General features: G+C 60.4%; 2 protein-coding genes across 30 annotated transcripts in view; one reads left to right on the top strand and one right to left on the bottom strand.

Moving 5' to 3' along the window:
* Positions 1-1678, top strand: part of NCOR2 (nuclear receptor corepressor 2) — a 223385-nt gene extending 221707 nt beyond the window's left edge. For all 26 annotated transcript variants that reach the window (XM_060170645.1, XM_060170652.1, XM_060170641.1 and 23 more), the window contains one exon: positions 535-1678. In XM_060170645.1, coding sequence (XP_060026628.1) covers positions 535-716 — 182 coding nt within the window. In that variant the 3' untranslated portion in view covers positions 717-1678. The remainder of the gene's footprint in view (positions 1-534) is intronic.
* Positions 1679-4355: 2677 nt separating this feature from the next.
* On the bottom strand, positions 4356-20542 carry RFLNA (refilin A). Of its 4 annotated transcripts, none has more exons than XM_060121198.1 (5): positions 20252-20352; positions 18816-18931; positions 18472-18551; positions 9644-9753; positions 4356-8226 (listed from the first exon to the last, which is right to left on the bottom strand). In XM_060121198.1, the coding sequence occupies exons 4-5, from the start codon at positions 9715-9717 to the stop codon at positions 7893-7895; spliced, it is 408 nt and encodes a 135-aa protein (XP_059977181.1). In that variant the 5' UTR covers positions 9718-9753; positions 18472-18551; positions 18816-18931; positions 20252-20352; the 3' UTR covers positions 4356-7892. The 4 variants fall into 4 exon arrangements, with proteins under 4 accessions (XP_059977181.1, XP_059977180.1, XP_059977182.1 ...); XM_060121197.1 differs by lacking the exon at positions 20252-20352 and adding an exon at positions 19978-20038; XM_060121199.1 differs by lacking the exon at positions 18816-18931 and having other exon boundaries at positions 18472-18549; positions 20252-20377.
* Positions 20543-22096: the final 1554 nt, after the last annotated feature.

Below are 22096 nucleotides of genomic sequence, written 5' to 3'. Positions count from 1 at the left end.
GTCAGGCCTGTTCTGAGACACTCGCCCAGGGCCCTGGCCAGCTGAACTGGGGCTCGCAGATGGTCAGGATGCTTCTCGTAAGGGCCCAGGTGGAGGGAAAGAGCACGATTTAGAGCGAGGATGAAGGATTCAGGAAGTGAAGAGAGAGGCCTGTGGGCAAGGGCCGGTCCCACAGGCTTGGGGGGGCCTCAGGGGAGCCCCCGACTTATCTGTGCATGCGAGGAGGTCCCTGGGGGAGGTGCGTGATCTCCCGCAGGTCCAAGAGAGCTCTTGGCTGCAGGACAGACGCAGGGGGGCGAGGACAGGAAGAGCGAGGCGGCTCCCGCTGGGCCAGGCGACAGGCTGCCGGGCATGAATGGCGTGGGAGTGCTGGCAGTGAGGCCAGGTGGGCAGTTTGAGAAAGCTTCCAGGAGACAGAAGGGGTGGGGAGGCAGGAGGCCGAGGCCCCAGCTCCTGGGGAGGCGGGTGGGTGGGCCCCTGGGGGCCGCCAGGCTCACCGGGGCCTCCGGGGCTTCTCTCCCGGCCTCTCCGCAGGGTCCACACCGTTCCCCTACAACCCCCTGATCATGCGGCTGCAGGCGGGGGTCATGGCCTCCCCGCCCCCGCCTGGCCTCCCCGCGGGCAGCGGGCCCCTGGCTGGCCCCCATCACGCCTGGGACGAGGAGCCCAAGCCGCTGCTCTGCTCGCAGTACGAGACGCTCTCCGACAGCGAGTGAGGCTCAGAACGGGGTGGGCCGGCGAGTGGCCGGAGCGGCGGGCGGCTGCCGACTCCCCCCACCGAGGAAGGAGCCCCTGAGTCTGCCTGTGCGCCCGTCTGTCCGTCCGTCCGTCCAGAGCCGGCATCCTTGCCTGTCTAAAGCCTTAACTACGACTCCCGCCCCGGCTGGCCCTGTGCAGTGACCTTACTCAGGGGATGTTTACCTGGTGCTCGGGAGGGGAGGGGCCGGGGAGGGGGCACGGCAGGCGTGTGGCGGCCACACGCACACAGCCGGGGCGGCCAGGGACCCAAAGCAGGACGACCACGCACCTCCCACGCCACTGCCTCCCCACCTAACGCATTTGGAACCAAAGTCTAAACTGAGCTCGCAGCCCCCGCACCCGCCCTCTGTCCCCATCCCGCTTAGCACTCTGGACAGACGGACACAGGCCCTGTCCAGGCCCCAGCGCTCTTGTCCCAGTCCCCACGGGCTGCCCCAGCCGACAAGACCGCTGGAAACCAAGTCAGGCCAGATGGGCGGGCGACGGGGCCGGGTGCGGCCTGGGGTGAGCGGCTGCTCCGAGGAACTGGACTGTTTTTTTCATACATCGTTGCCGCAGCGGTGGGAAGGAAAGGCAGGTGTAAATGATATATTGGTTTACAGGGTATATTTTTGATACCTTCAATGAATTAATTCAGATGTTTTAAGCAAGGAAGGACTTACCCAGTATTATTGCTGCTGTGCTTTCGATCTCTGCTTACTGTTCAAGAGGCGTGCGCAGGCCAACAGTCGGTGACCCCATAGTCCGCAGGACCGAGGTGGGGCCGGGGCTGCCAGCTCTCGAGCCCCCCTGCGTCCTCCCTCCCTCCCTTCCTTGGGCAGAATGAATTGAAGGGGATTCTGTGACCGCCATCTGCGCACGGCGGTGGCGTCCTGTCATTTACACACGTTCTTCTCATTAAAAAGCGAATTATACTCGACTTACAGAGGCTCCTTCTCTCTCTTGGCCCTGGCAGCCAGGAGGACAGGCGACTGGGCCGTGGGGGCGGGGGGGGGGTGAACGGTTGGAGTGTAACCCTGCGGGGGACAAGGGCACATCCCCTGACTCACCAGTCTCTCCCCTCTGCAGGCGAATATTTACACCCATGGTAAGGATGTCACCGTGCAGACCTTGAACAGTCCCACCCATGGTGAGAGTATTGAATTTTCACACCCACGAGGAGGGTGTCAGATATTCACAGCCATGGTGACGGTATCCAAGAAGGCCATCGTCAGCTCTTAACTGTTAAATACTTTAAAAATTATTCCTGCCCACACTGTGTTAGGGAACAAACAGACCCTTTGCCGTCACTGCTTTGGATACGCGGCAGAAGAGAGAACAACCCTCCCTCCCAGCTTGGGTCTTGAGGCAGCTGCCAACTGGCGTCTTGCAGCCTTGGTAGAACGTGTCTCAGACACGAGCTGTGTTCCTTCAGGAGCAGAGCCGGAGCTCCAGAGAGGCTGTGATTCTTTGCCATGGACGTGCATGCAGGATTGGGGCGGGGCAGGGTGTGGGGAGCAGTGGAGGAGAGAACCGAGACCCCCTGGATGCAGAAATTCCCATCCCCTGCCCAACCTGTGAACTGGTGGTCAGCCCAGCACCGCGTCTCCCCAGGGTGTGGGCCTGGGCATGCGGAGAGATGTGCGTCCTCAGGGGACTCTGCCCACCCTCCCTGGAGCTCCAGGTTTACCCTGCGAACCTGTGCGGCAAAATGAGCAGGGGGTCTTTGGAGCCCCGCAGGGCTCAGCTTGGCGCCTGGGCTGTAGTGCTGATGCCGACAGGCAGGTGGCAGTGTTGGGCCAGAAAACAGTCTTGTCCAGCTCCGGCCCTCCCTCCGGTCCCGGGTGCAGGCCAACCCCAACCTGGAATCCAGGATGGGTCAGGTCGTGCTGGCCACACCAGCCACAAGGGGTTGGCCGTGCCTGCTGGTGCCACCAAGCATCCCATGGCAGTTCCCTCAGCTGTAGTCAGACCAGAGTGATACGGGGGTGGCAGGGATACAAGTGTCAGCCCACAGGCTCATCTCTGCCATCCCCCTGTCTGCGTGGCCTCAGAATTGACACCACTTGGCACCTAGGGCCAGTGGCACAGACCCCACACAGTGATGTTTGTGGGGTGTAGGGAGAGCTCACGGCCTCCTGGTGCCTGTGAAGGGTCCACCCTCTCTTCCAACCTCACCCAGCCAGTCCTCAGCCCCCCACACCAAAGGGTTCATCCCACCCCCATCATGTTTGGTTTTCTTACTGCTCCATCTTAAAATGGAGGCTCCTGCTGTTCGCTGATCCCCATCTCTCTGGAAAACTCCTACACATACTTCAAAACCCAGCTGGGTCATTCCCTCCTCTAAGAACCCATTATCCCTCCCCATCTTCTCTCTCCTCTGGGTCTTTGCTAACACCCTGCAAGCTACTGGACAGAACCCCACGAGAGCAAAGATCTTGCCTTTCTCTTCCTGACTCTGTTGTTGACTGAGCCCCTAGCGACTGTTGAGCTGAACTGATGCTATGAGGATCCAATTCCATAGAAAATGAGAACGTGATTTGCAAAGTGTAGGACACTTGCTGGCTAATTTCCCAGCGTCTTAGAACACTGTGACGTTGGTTAGAGTACAGATTCCTGGGCCCCACCCAGAGGATAGGAATGATTCTCTAGGTCCAGGGTTGGGGCTGGGAATCTGTGTTTTCATCCAGCGGCCCAGGTGTTTCTGATGCCGGTGACTTGCAGCCCTCACTATGATGGTGAGGGTGGTGCCCAAGGTCAGAGCTAGAACCTGGTCCCTTCACTTCTTTCTGGCCAGGAGTTCTCCAGTAAGGGCACAAGCGGCTCTGCAGAGGGAGTCCCGGCCCACCAACCCGAAGAGCTGCCGCCCACAGCGGGGGCAGGAACGGGCTGGTCCCTACAGCACTAGGGTTGGCTCAGGACGAGCCCACCTCGGGCCAGGTGACACAGACACTGTGACAGCTGACCTGGAGCAGTCGGGGTGGCTTCCTGGAGGTGGTGGTTCTTGGGGAGGGGATGGGCTGAGTGGAAAGAACCTGTGTGGGCAAAGGCTGGGAGCTGAAACCCAGCCGGGGGCATTCAGGAGCCCAGGGTGGCTTAGACAGAAGGCAGTGTGGAGGCCCTGGAATTTCTGAGACGGAACAGTCAATGCCCGGTAAGATGATTTGCTGGTTTTCTGAAATTGAGTCTTGTTGGCTTGCACGGGTGCAGGGTGTATTGAGGGAGAAGCAGGCCAGGAGGCTAGTGCAGGGCCAGCATGGGGGTTGGCACGGCAGAGAAGGCCAGGACAGAGCCCCACTGCCTCGGGGAGTGGGGATGGGGCCAGGTCACGTATGGGGCAGGCAAGAGGGCGTGTGCAGCACGCGAGTAAAGACAGACTGTGGAGCCAGCTGCCACGTAATGGCCATGTGACCCTGGCCAAGCCATTTGAACCCTCTGTGTCTCTGTTTCCCCATCTGTAAAATGGGATAATGATATTGCTGTGAGGAGTACCTCAGAGATGGGCTGTGTAGCTCTATAGAGACACAGTTTACTCACCTGTGCAGGAGTCAGTGGGACAAGGCAAGAAAGAATGGGTTTGCGAGGAAAGGAGAGAGAAGAGAAAAAAACTCCAGGTGGTCCGGCAACAGTGAATCTTAATTTGCATATTTACGGGGATAAACTGATTTGATCGCTGGCAGCTGGTGGGAGGGCCCCCTGGTCATTCCACCTTTAGAAGGCCAAGGAGGGCCCTCAGAGGAGACGCATGTGTTTTCATGGCTTCTCCAGGAAGCCGGGAGGGTTTAGCTGTGGCAGCCACGTGACGGGCTGTCCTTCCAGCCCACCTCCTCCGGGGTTCAGCCAGGTCACGCTTCCTCATCAGAATGTCTCACCAGCTACCTCACAGGCTCACTGGGAAGATAAAATGCAGAAAATTCTGACAGCAGGGCCAAGCGGTCTGCAGACAGAGGCAGCGCTCCGTGTACGTGTCCGCCGCCAGGGCTGTGGTCTGTTCTCACCAAGGCTACTCTGGGGAGGAGAGACGAGACCTCGGACGGACGGGGCAGCTGTTTATGGGGCGGGGGCCGCCGAGCTTTGGAAGCCTGCGAGTGTGAACCCAGAGATGAACCCAGAGATTGGCCGGGGCGACAGCATTAGAGGCTGAGCGAGGCGGCTCAGGATGGGTGTTTGGGGCCCTCGACATTGGCGAGTGTTGCTGCCCCTTCGAGAGAGATGGACGCCCTGACCCGCCCCCAGCAGGGTCCCGGCTCGATTCGATGGCAGCCCAAGCTTTGCCAGCACGGGTTCTCACCGTCCCAGCCGCCAGGCAGGTGAGGCCACGTGCCTGCCTTGCAGATGCTTAGAGAAGTTAAGCGACAGGCTTCTCCAGTCACGTGCCCTGCCTGCCCGTGTTGGTCTTCCCCTCCCGGTGGCTTCAGTGAGCGACCTCTGCCCCCGTTGCCCCGTGCATCTGGATCTGGGGAGTGTGGAGGAAGGGCAGAGGACAGAAGGGCCCTCTGCAGGCAGCAGCCTAAGCCCGGCAGCGGGGTCCCTGGCCTCCAGGCTCGCTGTTTTGCGGGTGGAAATCCCAAGGGCTGGGGCAGGACCCAGACGAAGTTGGCGCCTCTTTCTGCCGGGTCTCCAAGTCCTCTGGGTTCCCGTAGGACAGACGGCTGCTTCAGAGGCAAAGCGGGGCGCACTTGGGGGCCTGACGGGCCGCAGCCCTCGCACCCCACGTCCTCTTCCTCCCAGGCTGGAGTTCCAAGGTCATCAGGGAAGGCGGAAGCCGTTTGCATGATCAAAGGAGACGGTCTTGTTTGACACGTGCGGCCCGGGTCCTCAGGGAGATGCTGAGATGGAGTCAGGAGGGTATGAGGCCTGTCAGGGTGACGCTTGCGAAAGACAAAAGGGACAGGAAGCAGGACCTGGCAGGGACTGAGCCTCGGTCAGCTGGGCCCGTCCCACTGCACTCCCATTGGCGGGGCGCCCGGGAGGAGCCTGACAGCAGCTGGAAAGCTCTACTTAGAGGCCATCCGCTAACTGCACGCCTCAGAAGTTGTTTCTTGAAGGGACCCCAGAGACATCTCCAAGGTCACCGGATTCGTTGGCACCGTAATTGCACGTGTCAGGAAGCCCAACCCACTTTTCTTTCCAAGTGGGGAAATCAGGGCTGTGACTGGAAAGCAAACTCGTGCAGCTGAATTTGCCTGCTGCCAGCGATGCGCCCCACAGCGTGTGTCTGCACAGAATCCCCTCTCTACACAGGCTGCGCTCTCGGAGTTCCCAAGGCTGTGTCTGCACCCCGCTTGTCCGTACTGAGTGGCCGAGGCCTCCAGGTTCTTCCTTTCAGTGACATGACCCTGTCCTTTGGCCCTGCCCTCCTGGCTTTCACCCTGGCCCCGCCCTGTTAGACATCGTCCTCCATCGAGGCAGGAGCCCCTGCAAAGACACCGGCACTCTCCCACTCAAGGACACTGCCCCGAGTGTCCGCCTCACAGTCTGGGGCCCCAGTGGCCCCTCCAACGATGTGGATCAGATGTGCAGAGGGTGTAACAAGGCCGAGGCCACCTGCTTTGCAGAGGCAGCCCGGGCCCTTCTCCGGGGACAGGTCTGGCTTTGGGTGTCTGCAGGTGCCGAGGGCTGGTGTGCGAAGTGCAAAGCACAGGAGCGTCAAACATGCAGATTCCCGGGACCCTCCCCGGAGTCAGACCCAAGTCCCTGGGCCTCTGCATTTATTACCCAGCTCCTGGGTGGGGCTGGCGCACTCAGGCTGTCTACAGGGATCGGGTGAGGGGCACAGGGCTCTCTCTGAGCCTTCCAAGTGTCTCCCTGTCCCCTGTGTGTAGTGGGGAGGGACCATGGGCCTATGAAGACCAGTCCCACCCACGGTGGGGTCTGAGGGTCTCAGAAACATGGAAGAGGGAGTCTCTTCGAGTCTGCACATTTTATTAAGATAATCGATTCTTAAGTTATTTCTTTGTTAATCAGAAAGCATCTCTGTGGCGAGAACATGCACAGTCTGTAGATATATAAAAATATATCAGTCACTTCGCCTCTCCTGAACGCTAGCTCCGAGCCGCCCCTCCCCACAGCGAGGGAGCTAAAGCCCCGTCTTGGGGGGATGCCAGAGGAGCGGCGGGGCAGCCTCCACCTGCTGGGTCCAATCAGGTCTGAAGGCACCTCCGTGGCCACGCTGGGGGCTTCTGGGGCATTGGTGGCAGGCAGCCCCAGGCCGTGGCCCCAGCACCCACGTATCCTGGCTCTTCCCAGGGAGCACAAGGGTCTCCCGTCTTCCTCCCCTGACCTTGCACGTGTGTGGTGAACCCTCCTGCACTGGCCACTGCAGTGTCATCACTGTAGGAACGGGAGGCCCGAACGAGGGCAGCTGGACCCCACGGAATCTGAAAGCTGACAGCTGGCCAGGAGCCTCGGGCAGGTGGCAGTGGTCATTTCCAACGGCTTAGACGCCTCCCCTTGGCACCTGGCTCAAGGGCTCTGACGGTCCAGAGTCCTGGTCCTGAAGGTGTCGGGACAGAGGTTAGCAGGATGCCCTGCGGGTGAGGCTCCGGACACAGAGCTCAAAGGCCTCGGTGCTGACGGGCTATGCCCTCCATCCTCCACACTGGGGCACGGGCACTGGGACAGCGCGGGCAGGGCTCCTCCAGGCCGCTCCCCACACACAACCCACAACCAGCCCCGGCAGCGTTGCCGGCTTTCGCCCAGCCTCCCGGCTCACCGTCCACCAGAGGTTGCTGGGCCATGGCTCTGGGCGCCCAGCTGCACACACGTGAAAGGCCTGCTCTGGAAACAGCCCTCTCCAGGGCCGGCGGGTGTCTGGACGGCACCCCTCTCCCCTCCCACGTGGCCTGGGAGCCGGGGTTGGTGGGGGGCCCCCCGGCCAAGGCCGGGCCGGACGCCTCAGTCCTGCCGGCGTTCGGGGTGTGTCCACCGCTTCAAGGGCAGCCAGGGCCCACACACCTTCTTCACTCCCAGGCCGTCGGGGCGAGCACCGCCTACGCACCTGCCCCCGCCCCGGGCTCCTCGGGAAAGCCAGGCCCACGCTGCCTCACCGGGTAGGTGCTGAGAAAGCGGCTGCGGCGCGGGCAAGACACAGCCCGGGGTCCCTCCCGATCGTGGAGCCCGTGCTCCGGCCGCCGCGGGGGCCGGGCTGCCGGTCAGAGCGGCGCGGGGCCCAGCAGGCCGGGCCCGGGGCGCGGGCACAGCTGCAGCTGCACGCTGGCCGTGAACCAGCGGCGGGGCCGGCCCAGGCTGAGGTGCAGGGTGGTGCGGAAGGAGCTGCGGGCGCGCTTGGGGAAGATGATGGTGGTGCTGCGGAAGCGCAGGGCGCGCGGCCGCGGCTCCAGGGTCAGCTGGCTGCGGTAGCTGCGCCACGTGCAGTTAGGCGCGGCCACGATCGTCTCGCTGTAGGCCGTGACCGTGGGCACCGGCGCGTAGAAGACCTTGTCCCGGAAGTGCCTCTCCGAGGCGTACTTGACCTCGGAATTGCAGCTGCGGGGGAGGGCGGGAGCACGGGGGTGAGCCCCGGAGGCGGCAGCCAGGTCACCGTCCCGCGTGGTCGGGGTGGGGGGGGGCAGTGCGAACACGGAACGGGCTGGGCTCTTCCGAAATGCCCAGGTCAGAAGGGCAAGGAAGGGCTGAGGGACCCGGCTGGCTGGGAGGAAACTCGAGAGACGGGACAGTTAAATGCCGCATGTGACGCTGGCGGGATCCTGAACTGGGATAAAAATAGGCCATAAAAGGACATTTGGGGACAGTGGGCGGGACCGGACCAGGCAGTGGCCGTGTTTCAGCTTTAGCTGGCCCGGTTTTGGCAAGTGCACTGTCATTATGTGAGAGGATGTCACTGTCCTTAGGAAGGACACCAGCCGGAGTTACTTAGAGGTTCAGGGTCACGGTGTCACTAACATCCTCTTAAACGGGTCAGAAGAAAGTTTCGTTTACGTAGAACGAGACAGTCAGCAGATATTCAAGCCAATGGAAAGAGGCAATGAATCTGTCTAACGGGGGTTCCCTGTACTCTTCCTGCAACTTTCCTTAAGTTTGAAATGTTATCAAAATAAGTTTCCCCCCAGGTAGCCTCAGCACCTCTAGGTGAGTGACCCTCCTTACGAGGGACCAACTGGTCAGTGCCCCCAGCTCTGCTCCCAGATCATCACACTGGAAGGAAAAGCTCCGGGGAGGGGCGTGGGGACTTCACCTGTCTCCCTCCCTGCTGCACCCCACAGGTGACCCGCGTGGGAAGGGAGGCAGGGGTCCCTAGAGCCCAGGCAGCTCGCATCCACCCTGGCTGGGGCCTCTGTAATAAAAACTAAAAAGGAGAGCTCTTTGGGAAGAAAAACTTTTAAAGGGGACCTGTTTGTCTCCTGGGACCCTACCCAAAGGTGAAGCAGGAGGAGGTAGTGGGTCCCACACCCCTGGGCAGGCCGGGGCGACGTGGACAAATCCATCCTGAGCGTCCCAGGGATACGCGGGTGAGACCCATGGACCCTAGACTCCACCTTCTGGAAGCCCGATCCCCAGAAGCCCTCCGAGGAGGGCAGATGGCTGGGGGAAAGCTCCCGGTGGGGTGGCCTGAACTCAGAAGTGCAGGTGCCGCCTGAGACGTCCTACACGTGGGAGGGCACCTAATACACATTCAGGGCAATGGCTCCCCAGGGGGAAAAGGGGCAAATTCAAAATAAAACCCAGCCAGGTTGGGGGTGAAGGTCAGTGTGGAAATGGTTGCATGCGGGCCGGGAAGGGCTGGAGAGGTGGCAGGGAAGGCCACCCGGGGATAGAGTCTCTTCAAATCACGGCTATGCCTCCTCGGGGAGCAGCACGCGGAGGGGCTGCCTAGAGGGAGGGGAGCCTGCTGAGCGCCCCAGCCTGGCCACCCCGCCCCACCCGGCCCAGCTGCCCCACTCACCGGATCTCGGGCGTGGGTTCTGGGTTCACCTCAATGCTCTCCCCAAAGAACACGGGCAGCATCCGGGGCCTCATCTCTCGCGCCGGGGTGCTCGGGGGGAGGGGGAGGGGCTGTGGGGAGAGCCAGGGACACAGGGTCACGTGAGCAGCCCTTTGGCACTGCAACCTCAGCTCCCCGCCAGGCACAAGGGTTGCCCCACACCACTCGAGTCCTGGTTTTCTGGAAGCCTGCTTTGCGGGGTCCATCGGGAAGCCCACCCCAGCGTCCCTCTGTGGAATCCAAGCGCTCTGATGCCCACGGCTCCCCACCCAGCCACCGGCCTGCCCCTCACTTCCTGGGCATCTCAATAAGGGGACGTGGTAACGGCCTCTTTCTACAACGCCCAGCCCACCCGAGCCCCAGGAGCCAGGCTCAGAGCCCTGTAGAACTGGGACCCCTCTCAGGGAGCCCCTGAGCCTAAGCTGCGCCCCTGGGTGACACGTCAGGTAGGAGCTCTGCGAGGGACTGAAGACCGTGCTCGTCGAGGGAAGAGTTCCCCGCGCTTCTTGGTGCGTGGCTGCGGGCCCCTCCTTCAGCTCCTGCACAGGCTTCCCCTGTCCTCGCCTGGACGAGGAGAGATCACAGCAGCTATGCTTTTTGAGCGCTAACCACAACGGTCGTTGCTCTGAGCTCTCCACGTATCCATACATTCGATCATGGGAGGGAGCTGTTACTAGCATCCCCATTTTATAGATGCTGAAACTGAGGCCCAGGGTGGCTAAGTAACTTGCCTGAGGCCACACAGCTAGGAAGAGGCAGAGCTGGGGTTGGAACCCTGGCGGTCTGGCTCCAGAGTCTGCGCCCTCACCCATGTTCCCCGGCTGCCTCTCGGGTCCACGGGACGGGTGCTGCAGCCCCAAGACCTGTCCTGTCACCTCCTGCTCGGAGCAAGCTTGCCCTCACACACAGGATCAGGGCGCTTCCCACACAGGCCTCTGCCCATATATCTTTCACTCGCCTTGGCCACGGCCCAGGCTGCCTCTGTGCCTTGGTTTATGCTGTTCCCTATACTAGGAACGTCCTTCCCTTTTCTTCTCACTTGGTCCGTCCAGGGTGACAACTCAGGCACCAGCTCCCTTGTCTTCCCCCAACATCCTCTGAGGGGTTCCTGGAGCTCCCACCTGCTGGTCTCCATTGCTGTGACCCCTTTGTGTGTCGCCCCCAGACCATGAGGTCCTTAAGATTCAGGACCTGATGACCTCTCTGGCCCCAGGGCCTGGCACCTCGCAGACCCCATGGTGTCCAAGGGCAGGACCTCACACGTGCAGAGCAGCGCCCTGCTCCCCTTCCACCTCTCCCCGCCGTTCTGTGAGGCCTTGGGCCAGGCCCACACCTGTCTTCAAATCCGCTCTCAGCCTATGGACATGGTCACCGCAGCCCCCTCCTCAGCTGATCACAGCGTCCCCAGAACAGCGGCCGAGGAAGGACCACAGGAAGAAAAGATCTAAGACTTGGAGAAAGAGGGGGTTCTCCATAGGCCCCCAGCAGCTGTCGTCAAGCTGTCCCATCTCTCCCTTGCTGGGCACGGCAGGTGGAATAATGACCCCCAAAGTGTGCATGTCCTAATCCCCAGAACCTGGGACTTTGCACATGTGGTTAAGGATCTTGAGATGGGGAGGCTGTCCTGGAGTGTCCAGTGGGCCCCCAATGTCTTCACAAGGGGTCCTTATAAGTGAAAGAGGGAGGCAGGGGGCTCAGAGTCAGAAAGAAATTGAGGACATTATGCTGCTGCCTTAAGGGTGGACGGGGCCAGGAGCCAAAGACTGTGGACAGCCTCTAGAAGGCGGGAAAGGCGAGAATTCTCCCCTAGAGCATCCAAAATCCTTGCTCTTAGCCCGTGAAAGCTGTTGTAGGTTTCTAACCTTTGGAACTGTAAGATATTAAATCTGTGTCGTTTTAACCCACTATGCGTGGGGTCATTTGTTAGAGCAGCGACAGGAAGCTAATACACCATGGGACCCAGCAAACAACTCCCCTCTCGGGGCTGCAGCCTCCTGGGCCCCGAAGCGGGGCCACAGGCGCACCCGCCTCCCAGGCCGCAGTCATGACAATGATTCAAAGTGTGTGAATGTGTGGGACAGTGCCCGGCACGGGGCAAGCGCCACATAAAGTCTTGTATAAAAGTCTCGGAATACGGAGAAAAGGCTTGTATTCTGCGTGCTTTTCACAAAGGCTCGAGGGGTGGTGGCTGGTGCGGGGGGGTCCTCTCAGGAGATTGAGACAACCCTGCTCCTACCTTTCAGAAGCAAGCGCACATCATTCAGGCGCTTTAAATTTAAAAATAAAAATAGTGATGGGAATTCCCAGGCAGTCCAGTGGTTAGGACTCCACACTTTCACTGCCATGGCCCGAGTTCAATCCCTGGTTGGGGAACTAAGATGCCAAGAGCCGCGCGGTGTGGCCAAAAATTAAAAAATATATAAGTTAAAAAAAAATAAAACAGTGACAAGATATAGGCACTTCTGGCATCCTCTGTGGCTCTGTGAAATCAGCACCGGCCTCAGCTGTAAAACTCCATGATTTGATGCTCGTAAAAATCATACTCTCTCCCCGCGAGACTATCCGAAGCGTGAAGTATGGCGCTTCCCCAAATGTGTGCAGGGGTTTGCTGAGCACCTACTGTGCGCCAAACACCTACTGTGCGCCAGGCCCTGTGTGAGTCGGATGAGGCACAGTGCCTCCCAGGGCTCTTCTTGTGGACACCAAAGAGGAGAGAGGGTGAGGCAGGCGTGTGAGGGGCTACGGACATGGGTGTTAAGGTTTTGGGAGGTGTCTCTAGGTGGAAGGGCCGGAGGGAGGGAGGGGCAGCCTGCTACTGGTCTCCATCCCCCCACCCCACCCCCAAGAAAGAACAGTTCCCAAGCTCATGGGCAGGGAGGGCTTCCTTGGGAGGCAAAGCCTTCGGTGCAGAGCTGGGTACCACCATCCCTCTCGGGTCCCCCTGAGCCTCCTGGCGCGGCCCCGGTGCACATGTGGGGCCCCATTCTGGCCGGATCTCACTCCCCACACTGGCTGCCAGCAGAGGGGACAAGGCCGACCTCACAGACTAGGCCAGGAAGCTGGAGCTCTGGGCACCGTTTTCCAAAGGGCCCTGGTGGAAAACAGCTAAAATCTGCCCCACCTGGGAACACGATACGAGAAAGAGAGAGAGGAAGCCTCTGAAAATCCAGACGCAGGCTGGCGTCCAGGGGCCCCGGGGGCGACGAGACAGCTCAGGCAGTCGTTGCCGAGGCCTGAGGCTGCCCCCGCAGGGCTCCAGGGACCAGTGGCAGTTCCGGAGTCCCGCAGCCGCCGGGCTCCGGAAGCTCAGAGCCGAGTCTTGCAGCTGCAGCGGTGTTTTAACATCAACATGGCAGCGCTGCGCGCAGAGCCCGGCCAGCCCCGGGAGCCGGCCAGGAAGGCACACCGCTGGCCCTGCAAGGGCAGCCCTCCAGCCACGCTGGACTCACATTCCCATCGGAGCCGCTGGCGTGGGAGGCGGGCTGAGGACGGGGCTTGGGCTCCAGCGCCCAGGGGACCCCCTGCTGCTGCCGCTGCGCCTGATGGCCTGGCCTGGGCCACCTGGAGCAAAGAAAGCTCCCGGGCGCCCTGCTCCCCTCACCGCCCCCCGACCCTGGGGCAGCCACATCCCAGCTCGTTTCCCCAAAGGCCCTGGTGCTTGCTTCCCTCTGAAGAGGACCCGTCAAGAAACCCACCTGTGCCAGCCACCTGCGCACAGTGCCTCAGTTTGCTCGTCTGTACGAGGAGGCTGATGCCCGGGCGCGAGCTGGCCGGTGTCCTCGGGTCCCCTCGCAGCCCTGGGCTGCAGGGGCAGGGGAAGGCACGGGGAAGCTGAGAGCTGAAGGCCGGACCCCAGACTCCCAGACGCCACACACGCCCACCCTGGGATGGCGACACAGCTGGGCCAGCCTCCAGCCCCCAGCTCCTTCTAGGGACCGGGAGAGCCCTGTTCTAGCCTGGGGAGGGGGCTGGTCTGGCTCCCTGGTCTCCTGGGCAGGCAGGGTGTGTGTGTAGGGACCAGGGAGTGCTTCTGAGAGGGTGGGACCCAGAGAACAGCGGGCTGCCCTCCGCCTACCATGCCCCCCCACCCCACCGCCTCACCCAGTGATTCACACGCCTTCCCTGGAGCTGCCGGGTGAGGATACATACTCCACGCCTGGAAGTAAAAATACACCCCGGCGTCTGGAGAGCTCCCCCTTCCTGGCTGTGGTACAGGGCACGGCCCACAGGACGGCAAAGAAAGATAAGTCCTCCGTCGTGAGAGCTCCGTGCCGCGCGGTGACAGCCCAGCCCCACCGGGGATCCGGGCCTGGCTGGCAGTGACAGGTAGGGATGGCGCAGCGGTGTGACACACGGCGGTCCCCCACCTGCCACCGCACGGGACGTGGCTGAAGACCACGTGTGACCCACAGAACCTTCCGCTTAGGAAGCATCAAGCCCCCATCAGCGGAGGGTAAGTGGCAGGAGGAAGGGTCCGGGGAGACCCCACACTGACATGGGAGAGGGGCGTCCTCACCAAAGCCACAGGGAACCTTTGTAAGGGCCGAGACAGCCTTTCTCAGGCCACTGGCCTCACTGGCGGGGGATGGCTTCAACCACGATTGGAATTACACTGAAGATCTTCGGCGTGTTTGGGATTTGAGACCAAAAGCTCCCGTGCTGGGCTAAGGGGACGCTGACCTGCACCCGTGAGGAAAGTGATCAAGGAGGGACATTTAAGCCCCAAGAATTCTTATCCTTTTTATGAAAGGCTTCGGGTATCGGTGGCAAATCCTGGGGTGAGGGGAGGGACTCCAAACGGCTCGTTGCACAACACGGCACGACAGCGGCGGTGAGCGGGCCAGGCTCGGGGAGCCCAGGAGACCCCAAACGGCGCAGGCGCGGGGCCTGGCACTCAGAGCAGTGAAACTGAGCAAAGCCATCCATCACAGGCCGGAGGCAGGGCTCAGGGACGGGCCGGCTCCCCAAGATGCCCTTGGGGGCCCGACGGACCCAAGCCAGCCGGACGGTGCTGGGTTGGTTTGTGGCCTCCACAAAGATATGTTCGTGTCCTAATCCCCAGGACCTGTGAATGTGACCCTCTTTGGAAACAGGGTCTTTGCACATGTGATCAAGTTAAGATGCGGTCCCACTGGACGGGGGCGGGCCCTAATTCAACATGGCTGGTGACCTTATGCAAAGAGGGAACTTTGGACACGGGACACACAGAGGGAAGAAGGCCATGGGGGAACGGAGGGAGAGATGGAGGGGTGCATCTCCAAGGTAAGGCACGCCGAGGATGGCCGGCCACCACCAGAAGTTGGGACAGACACAGGGATGGATTCTCCCCTAGAGCCTCCGGAGGGAACACCCGGATCTCAGACCTCAGGCCTCTTTGGACCTTATCTGTTTCCCCCACCCCACAGCAGGGAGGCCAGGAGTCCCAAGCGCACAAAGGACAGGCCACGCCCACCCCAAGGAGAGTCCTGTCAGTCCCCGCCTAGTGGCATCTTCCCAGGAAGGTGGCTCCTGTCCACTCCCTCGCCCCCAGAGCGCCCGGCAGGGCAAGGGCGTTAGTGTGACTAAAGCTACAGGCAGAACTTCTCACTCGGATGAGCCTTTCACAGAGACGCGAGGCTGTCAGAGACGTTGCTGAATTCCCGCTGGAGGCCACTTCATCCAGGGTTAAGCGGACGGGGGCTGAAAGGAGGCGCCAGGGTTTCTGGCCCCTCATGGCCTTCCTTTCCGCCAACAGGCTCCTCCCTCCGTGGCCTGACACACCTGGTTCTCTTGCACCTCAGCTTGCTCATAGGCAGCTTCGCTGGTCAGGGACACATCGTGAGCCTGCAAGGGGGCCTTGGGGGCTGACCCCTGTCTCCTCAGTTCACCTGTCCATCCATCCATCCATCCATCCATCCATCCATCCATCCATCCGTGTGTCCATCCATCCATCCATTCATCCATCGGTCCATTTATCCATCCATTTGTCCATCCATCCACCCATCCATCCTTCTGTCCATGTATGCGTTCATCTGTCCATCCTTCCATCTGCCCATCCATCCATCCATCTATCCATTTGTCCATCCACCTGTGCTGCCATCCTTCCTAACGCCGGGCACTAACTCCCTAAATTCCTAACTCCCTTCCCTCTCTGCCCTCACCCTTGGTTTCACCATCATAGACCAGAAACAGAGAAATGAGAAAATCCAGGTGTCCTGGGTTGGGGGCAGGGGTGGTGACAGCCGAGATCCTAAGAGTTGGCAGCGACGAAGATTTCCAAGGGCTGGGCAGCCCCGGGAGATTTTCGAGGATGGGCAAAGACAGCCCACTCCCCACCACCAATTCTACCTGGTTCCGGCCCCAAGGGCTTCCCTCGGCATCTGGGTCCGGGTAACCAGCACCTCGTCCTTAGGGCAATTCCCCAGTGTGCCCCTCGGACACACACCCGACGTGTAAACGAACCCCAGGAGAGCAGAGGGGGTGACGGGGCAACGCACAAGGGGGCCCAGGCCACTGGCTTCTAGGGAACCCACATCCACATCTGAGGGGGTAACAGCTCAGACTGTCACCTCCAGTCACCACTCCACGGAGGGCCGAGCCCCTCATCGGCCACAGATGGGTGATCTGTCCTCATCTCACCCACCCCAGTGGTGGCTGTTCACCCCAGAGAAGACGACTTGCGATCCCAAACGCCATCTGTGCTCTCCCTGAGGATGGTAAGAGGGCACAGGGCTAGGTCCCTGAACTGGCCATGTTAACCTGGGGAGATGGGTATCTGCCACACACACGCGCTTATCCTTCCTGGCAGCACGACCTCTCCCCACAGCTCCACCAGGCAGGACGGGGAGGGGGGCAGGAAGGACATGGGGTGTTCCCTCAATCTGGAGCCGGAGGTCCAGGCCCCGAGAGCTCAAAGGTGACACAGACAGCGGCTGTCCTGTTCACAGCTGTATCCCTCGCCAGGCCTGGCTTAAATATTTGTGGGATGAATGCAGCTGACAGGCGAACCCTGGCTGGCCCGGCAGGCGGCCTTGGCTGTCCCGGTGTCCTGCAGGCGACCAGGGGCCCTGCAGGGAGACAAGCCCTCCGCAGAGGCTGTGCTGCAAGGCACTTCTCAGTCAAGTCTCTGATTTGCGTTTCTAATTTGGAGGGTCTGGGAGCTCATGAGGCCTTTTTAAAAAATAAAAATAAAACAGTCACAAGTACATTTTGGAAAGACCAAATGGAATTTTACTTTCTGGCCTCAGCTTAGCCTACAAGTCCCTGCACTGCCCTCCACCAGCCTCACGGCTGCAACTCAACCACGCCTCAGGACCTTTGCACTTGCCATTCCCTTGGACTGACACACATTTCAGCCCTATGACCATAAAGGCCACTCTCTCATGTTTTCTGGTTTCCATTAAATGTCACTTCCCTGACCATCCAGTCTAAAGGAGCTCTACCTGAACCCAGCTCTTCGTCTTACGGGCACTTAACAATCCACCTGGTGTTTCATCACATGTTTAAGTTGGTGACTGTCTCTCCCACTAGAATGCCAGTTCCACGAGGGCAGGGACCTTGAACATCTTGTTCACCACTAAGTCACCCACGGCCCAAAACAGCACATGGCATATAGTAGGTGCTCAATAAGTACCGGTGGGACGAATGACCGATTCCTAGATCTTCCTTTGGTTTGGGAATTACCAGGAACGGTACCATCGTTGGTCCACAGAGTGGGCCAGAAGAAAACCTATGATCAAGTTAGGGTGCGGTTGAGGGATTCATTTATACCCAGCCTACTCCCCAGTGCCTTTTACGTCTTGGGGGGCAATGTCGCAGCCAGCCAGTTACCCTACATCCACGGGGTACTGCCCAGAAGTTAAGTCCAGCTTATTAAAACAAAGGGGGGGGGAATGGAGCCTCTTTCTAGAGGAAGTTTAACATGCACTTGCAGCATAATAAATACGGTGACAAGCTAGCGAGGACCTCAGTGGCCAGGGGGCTGGGGACAGAACTGCAGCTCATCCCCCTGGCTGGGGTGTGCGCCACCAGTGTCGACCAGGAAGGCAGTGCTGGAAACTGGGTGTCAGAACAAAGATGCCTACCCCAGGCAGAACCCCAGGCCCACATGGTCTGACAGGTGCCACGAAGGGGCTGCCAGAGCAAAGCGGCCCTGCTTGCGGCCACCTGGAACCACCAACGCCAAGACGCAGGAGAGCCCACCTGAAAGCACCAACTCCAAGACGCAGGAGAGCGGCCGAAATTTTGCCTACATCTGCGCCTGGAAAGCATTGTCAGTGAGTCGCCCGCAGGCAGGATTAGCAACATTTAACAGGAGTTAACCTGCGGGGGGGCGAGGGGGGATGGAGGCGGCCAGTGTGACAATAACTTAGGTGCCCGGGGCCCCAGCTGCAGGTCCCAGGGCTGAGAAGAGGCTTCCCTGTGGCAACCATTCCCTCTCATTTTATTAAAAGCAGCATTTCCAAATCCTGTAGGTTCAGAGGTATTTTGTTTTTTTAAAAAAATCAAAACAAAACAACAACAACAAAACGCAGGTAGTTAATTAGCTGCACAGTGAAAGGCAGGATAATGCAAGGTTCAAGGGTAGAGACTCCGGAGCCCAATTCCCTGGGTTCTAACCCAGCACCGCCACTTAGTTTAGGCAAGTCGCTAACCTCTGTGCCTCAGCTTCCCCCTCTGGGAAATGGGTGTCATAAGAGCACCTACATACTTCTTGGGACTACTGTGAAAATGAAATGAGTTGATGCAAGTAAAGCGTTTAGGACGGCTCCTGGCACCTGGGAAGGCTATCTAAATGCAGATGTCATTACCTGTGTGGAAACAGCCCCAGGTCTTGCCTTCAAGCCAAATTAGAAAGATCAGAGACAGCTCAGTTCCATACCTGGCATCTAGTTAGCAAGGAGGGGGAAAAAATAAAATCAACTAGGACAGCCAAGACAAGTAAGCCAGGCCCACTGTTCTTATGGCCGCCCCTGGCTGGCCTGGCCGGCAGGGAAGGCCTCCAAAAATCCTTCTATAAGGGGGATTCCGGGTCATCCGAAGAATCAAGGGGAAGGCTGGTTCCCGGTCCCTTTTCTCCAAGGCCTGCTGTGTAGGACACCACAGGGATTTATTCCCAACGCGAGAGCTCAAATACCACCCCCTCCATTCAACTGTGCCAAGTCTGAGACACTCTTTCAGGAAAGCTGGTACGTTCAGACAGTGGGATCAATTTCACTGCCAACAGCCTGGGTCACATCTATCAATCCCTGGAAGTCCAGAACGCCTCTCCTACCCCCAGCCCCCAAAAGAGAGACCAAAGTTCAAATTCAACGCATGATTTTGGTCTAAGCCAGCGGTTCCCAAACTCTGCTGCACATGAGGATAACCCGGGGAGGTTTTAAAAATCCTGATGTCCAGGTGGCAGGCTCTACCAATCAAATGACACTGTCTGGAGGTATGAGGTGGGCATGGATATTCTTGAAAGACCTCCAGGAGAGGGATTTCCCTGGTGGTCCAGTGGTTAAGACTCCACGTTCCCAATGCAGGGGGCCTGGGTTCGATCCCTGGTCGGGGAACTAGATCCCAGATGCCGCAACTAAGAGTCCGCAGGATGAAACTAAGACTTGATGCAGCCAAATAAATAAATACTTAAAAAAAAAAACCTCTGAGAGCTTCCCGAGCCCACTCAAGTTTGGGACCCACTGGACCAAGGAGCAAGGGAGACACCAGTGACATTCCCATCAATAGGCCTGGAGGCAGGGGAACTATTCCTTTCTGCTCCTGGGAGGATTTCCAACTGGGGGGAAGCATTTACTGCCCTGTGAGGTACCAGGTGGGCATTGCCGGGGCCCCAGGAAAGCGGCGCCGGGCTGCAGTCGTGCTAGGACACCCGGCAGAAACAACGTGAAGGCGTGCAGAGCGCCACAGAACAGGGAAATGCCACTGGAATTGTTAGCAGACTCCGGATCTCAACTTGTCATTTCCTCAAGTCCAAAGGCGCCTGATCCCGCCTGCCTGGCTCCCGCCTGCCGGGGAAGGGGTGCGGGGAACCCAGTCTCAGCCCAGCCACCAAGCTGGGTGACCCCCGGAGCCCACCTGAGGGCCCCACTAAGTCTGGCAAGAGGGAAAACTCTTGCGTCTCCTGCCCTGGGGTTCCAGCCTTCCCCAGGCACCGCCTCAGCTCCACGTCAACATACCTCAACACCCCGGGAAGGAAGGGCTCCTGTCTGCGTTTGGTTAAAAAAAAAAAAAAAAAGTCTTTCACGTTGGCAGCACAGGGGGAAGAGTAAACAGGGAACCTGGGTACACTGCTTCGGCCAGGGGCTCCAGCTCACCTAGCCTGAAGCCAGCCTCTTGGAGGATTTCGGACAGTCCTCAACCCCTGCTCTTTCACTGCTGACAGTAAGACAGACGATCACTCCTTAGGCCCACAGCCAGGGAGAGGGCTGCAGGGGTCAGGCTGGACCATCCCCACCTGCGGAGCGTGGCTGTCACTTGGCCACCTTCTTGGCTGGGGGGATGGCGGGGGGAACCCAGTCCCGGCTCCTGAAGTACCCCATCCGGGGGGCTGGCTCTGTTCCCGGTTTCTGCGCGAAGCCGCGTGCTTACCGCTTTGGCCTCGCCGGGTCCGGGGGCCTCCGAGGAGGCGCCAGAGCCCCCCGCGCGAGCGTCGAGGATGCCAGGCGCCAGGGAGTAGAAGGGCGGGCTGGGGCTGGGGCTGGGGGGCAGCCCGGAGTCAGGGCTGTCCAGCAAGCCCTCCCGGCTCTTCTCCTTGAGGCTCTCCTCCATGCCCTGCAGATGCAGGTGGCCCACCATGTCTGGGGGGCGCCGGGCGCGGGCCCCCGGCTCCTCGGGGGGCTCCTCCACCGCGCTCCGGGGCCCGGGGCGGGCGGCGGCGGGGCGAGGGCTGCGCGCCGGGGACCTGCGGGCAGAGCCGAGAGGCGGTGCGTCGGGCCCGGCGCCCACCCGCACCCCCCCGCCCGAGTCCCCGGCTCCCCGGCCGCCCTGGCCGCGCGCGCGCGCGCGCCGCGCCCAGGAGGGGCCGGCGGTCGGGCGCCCGGCTCCGTGCGCTCGGGGCGGCTGCCCCTCCGCGCTGCCACGCCGGGCCCGCCGCCCGCCCGCCGCTGCTGGCCGCGCTCCAGCCACGCCGGGCCCGGCCTCGCCTTCGCGCTCCGCCGCCCGCCGCCCGGCCCAGCCCGAGGCGCACGCCGCCGCCGGGCCCTCTCCGCACCTTCCCGGCCGCGCCTCCTTTTCTAGGCGCCTCCTCCCGGCCCACCCCGCCCCCGGCCTCCTCCGCGGTGGGCAACCGCCCCGTCTGGCGCCTCCACCCCCCCAGCCCGCGCCCGGGGCGACTGCACAGCCCGGCAATCCTCCGGAATAAACACCCCAGCGGCGGCACCAAGGGGTGACTCGTGGGGTCCCCAAGTCATCCCAAGTAACAGTAGTAGGAGTAGTAATGTCTGAGGTGACCTTTCGAGGTTTCTCCAGCTCACTGTAGTCCGAATAAAAGAATCTTCAGAGACCTCTGTTTTAGAAGATCTGTAACTTACAAGGGAGGGGGCGGAAACCAAAGGCTTCAATGCTCCGCAAGCTTCAAGACCTGTTCCTTAGCTCCCCTCTTTCCAACGGGGCGATCCGCCCCTTTGTCGATGTTCTAAAACACGAACCAACAGTCCCGGGGTATTTGTGTCTCCATCATTTGGGTACCCAAGCCCAACATACTGGTCCTCTGGGGTGGAAAGCCTTGGGTGGAAATGGGGCTGGGGCAGGTGACCGGGAGATTAGAAACATTTCCTGAATCCTCCAGCACCTGGCTGTTTCCCCAATTTCTTCCAAGCAGGTTCTTGAGCACCGACGGTCTCTCCCATCTTTCCCTTCTTTTCCTTCCGCGGAAGGGAGAAGTCACTTGCTTCCGTTTCTTCAGATGATTGACAAGGAGGTCCTTGTCAGTCCAGCTCCCACCCACACAGACACTCCCCCCCACCCCCGCCAGGTGATCCAGCCTTCCATTCTGAAAGCAGGGAATCCAGGGGTACCTAGAGGTTGCGCTGTAGAACAGGAATGTGGGAGAGGCTCCTCGTCTAGCCAAGGGAGCAGAGGAGGCAGGGAAGGTGTGAGAGTGTGGACAGATATACTAGTTTGGTTTCCCTTTGGTGTCTGCTCTTCAGACACCCCCAAACTGAGGGCACCAGGCTAAAGCACGGTCATTCCATCAGGACTGATCAAGCCGCCACTGTGCCCCCAGCGCTGGGTCCACTTCAGAGCCGCCCACGAGCAAGATAGCCTGGCCCCTGGGGCGCCCAGTCAGATGAGGGGGGAAAACACACCAGGAAGCAAAGGCCGTGAGTTTCAAGGAGGGCATTGACGAGGCACTGCCAGCAAGAATCGTCAGAGGGACAGTTCATTGCTGGGGTGTTCATGAAAGCCCGCTCTGAGGAAGGGATGTTTAAAGAT

This window comes from Lagenorhynchus albirostris, chromosome 14 (genome assembly GCF_949774975.1).
Source record: "Lagenorhynchus albirostris chromosome 14, mLagAlb1.1, whole genome shotgun sequence".
Classification (NCBI taxonomy): Eukaryota; Metazoa; Chordata; class Mammalia; order Artiodactyla; family Delphinidae; genus Lagenorhynchus; species Lagenorhynchus albirostris.
Note: the sequence above shows the minus strand (reverse complement) of the source record. Positions and strands in the feature narration are given on the sequence as shown.

What these genes read in the sequence shown, in the direction of transcription:
- RFLNA (XM_060121196.1), bottom strand. Translation starts at nt 20,458, where the DNA reads ATGGTGGGCCACCTGCATCTGCAGGGCATGGAGGAGAGCCTCAAGGAG. An exon ending in GACCCGGCGAGGCCAAAGCG is followed by an intron (nt 9,754 to 20,251) that starts GTAAGCACGCGG and finishes CTCTCCCCACAG; the next exon opens with CCCCTCCCCCTCCCCCCGAG. An exon ending in GAACCCACGCCCGAGATCCG is followed by an intron (nt 8,227 to 9,643) that starts GTGAGTGGGGCA and finishes CCTCCCCCGCAG; the next exon opens with CTGCAATTCCGAGGTCAAGT.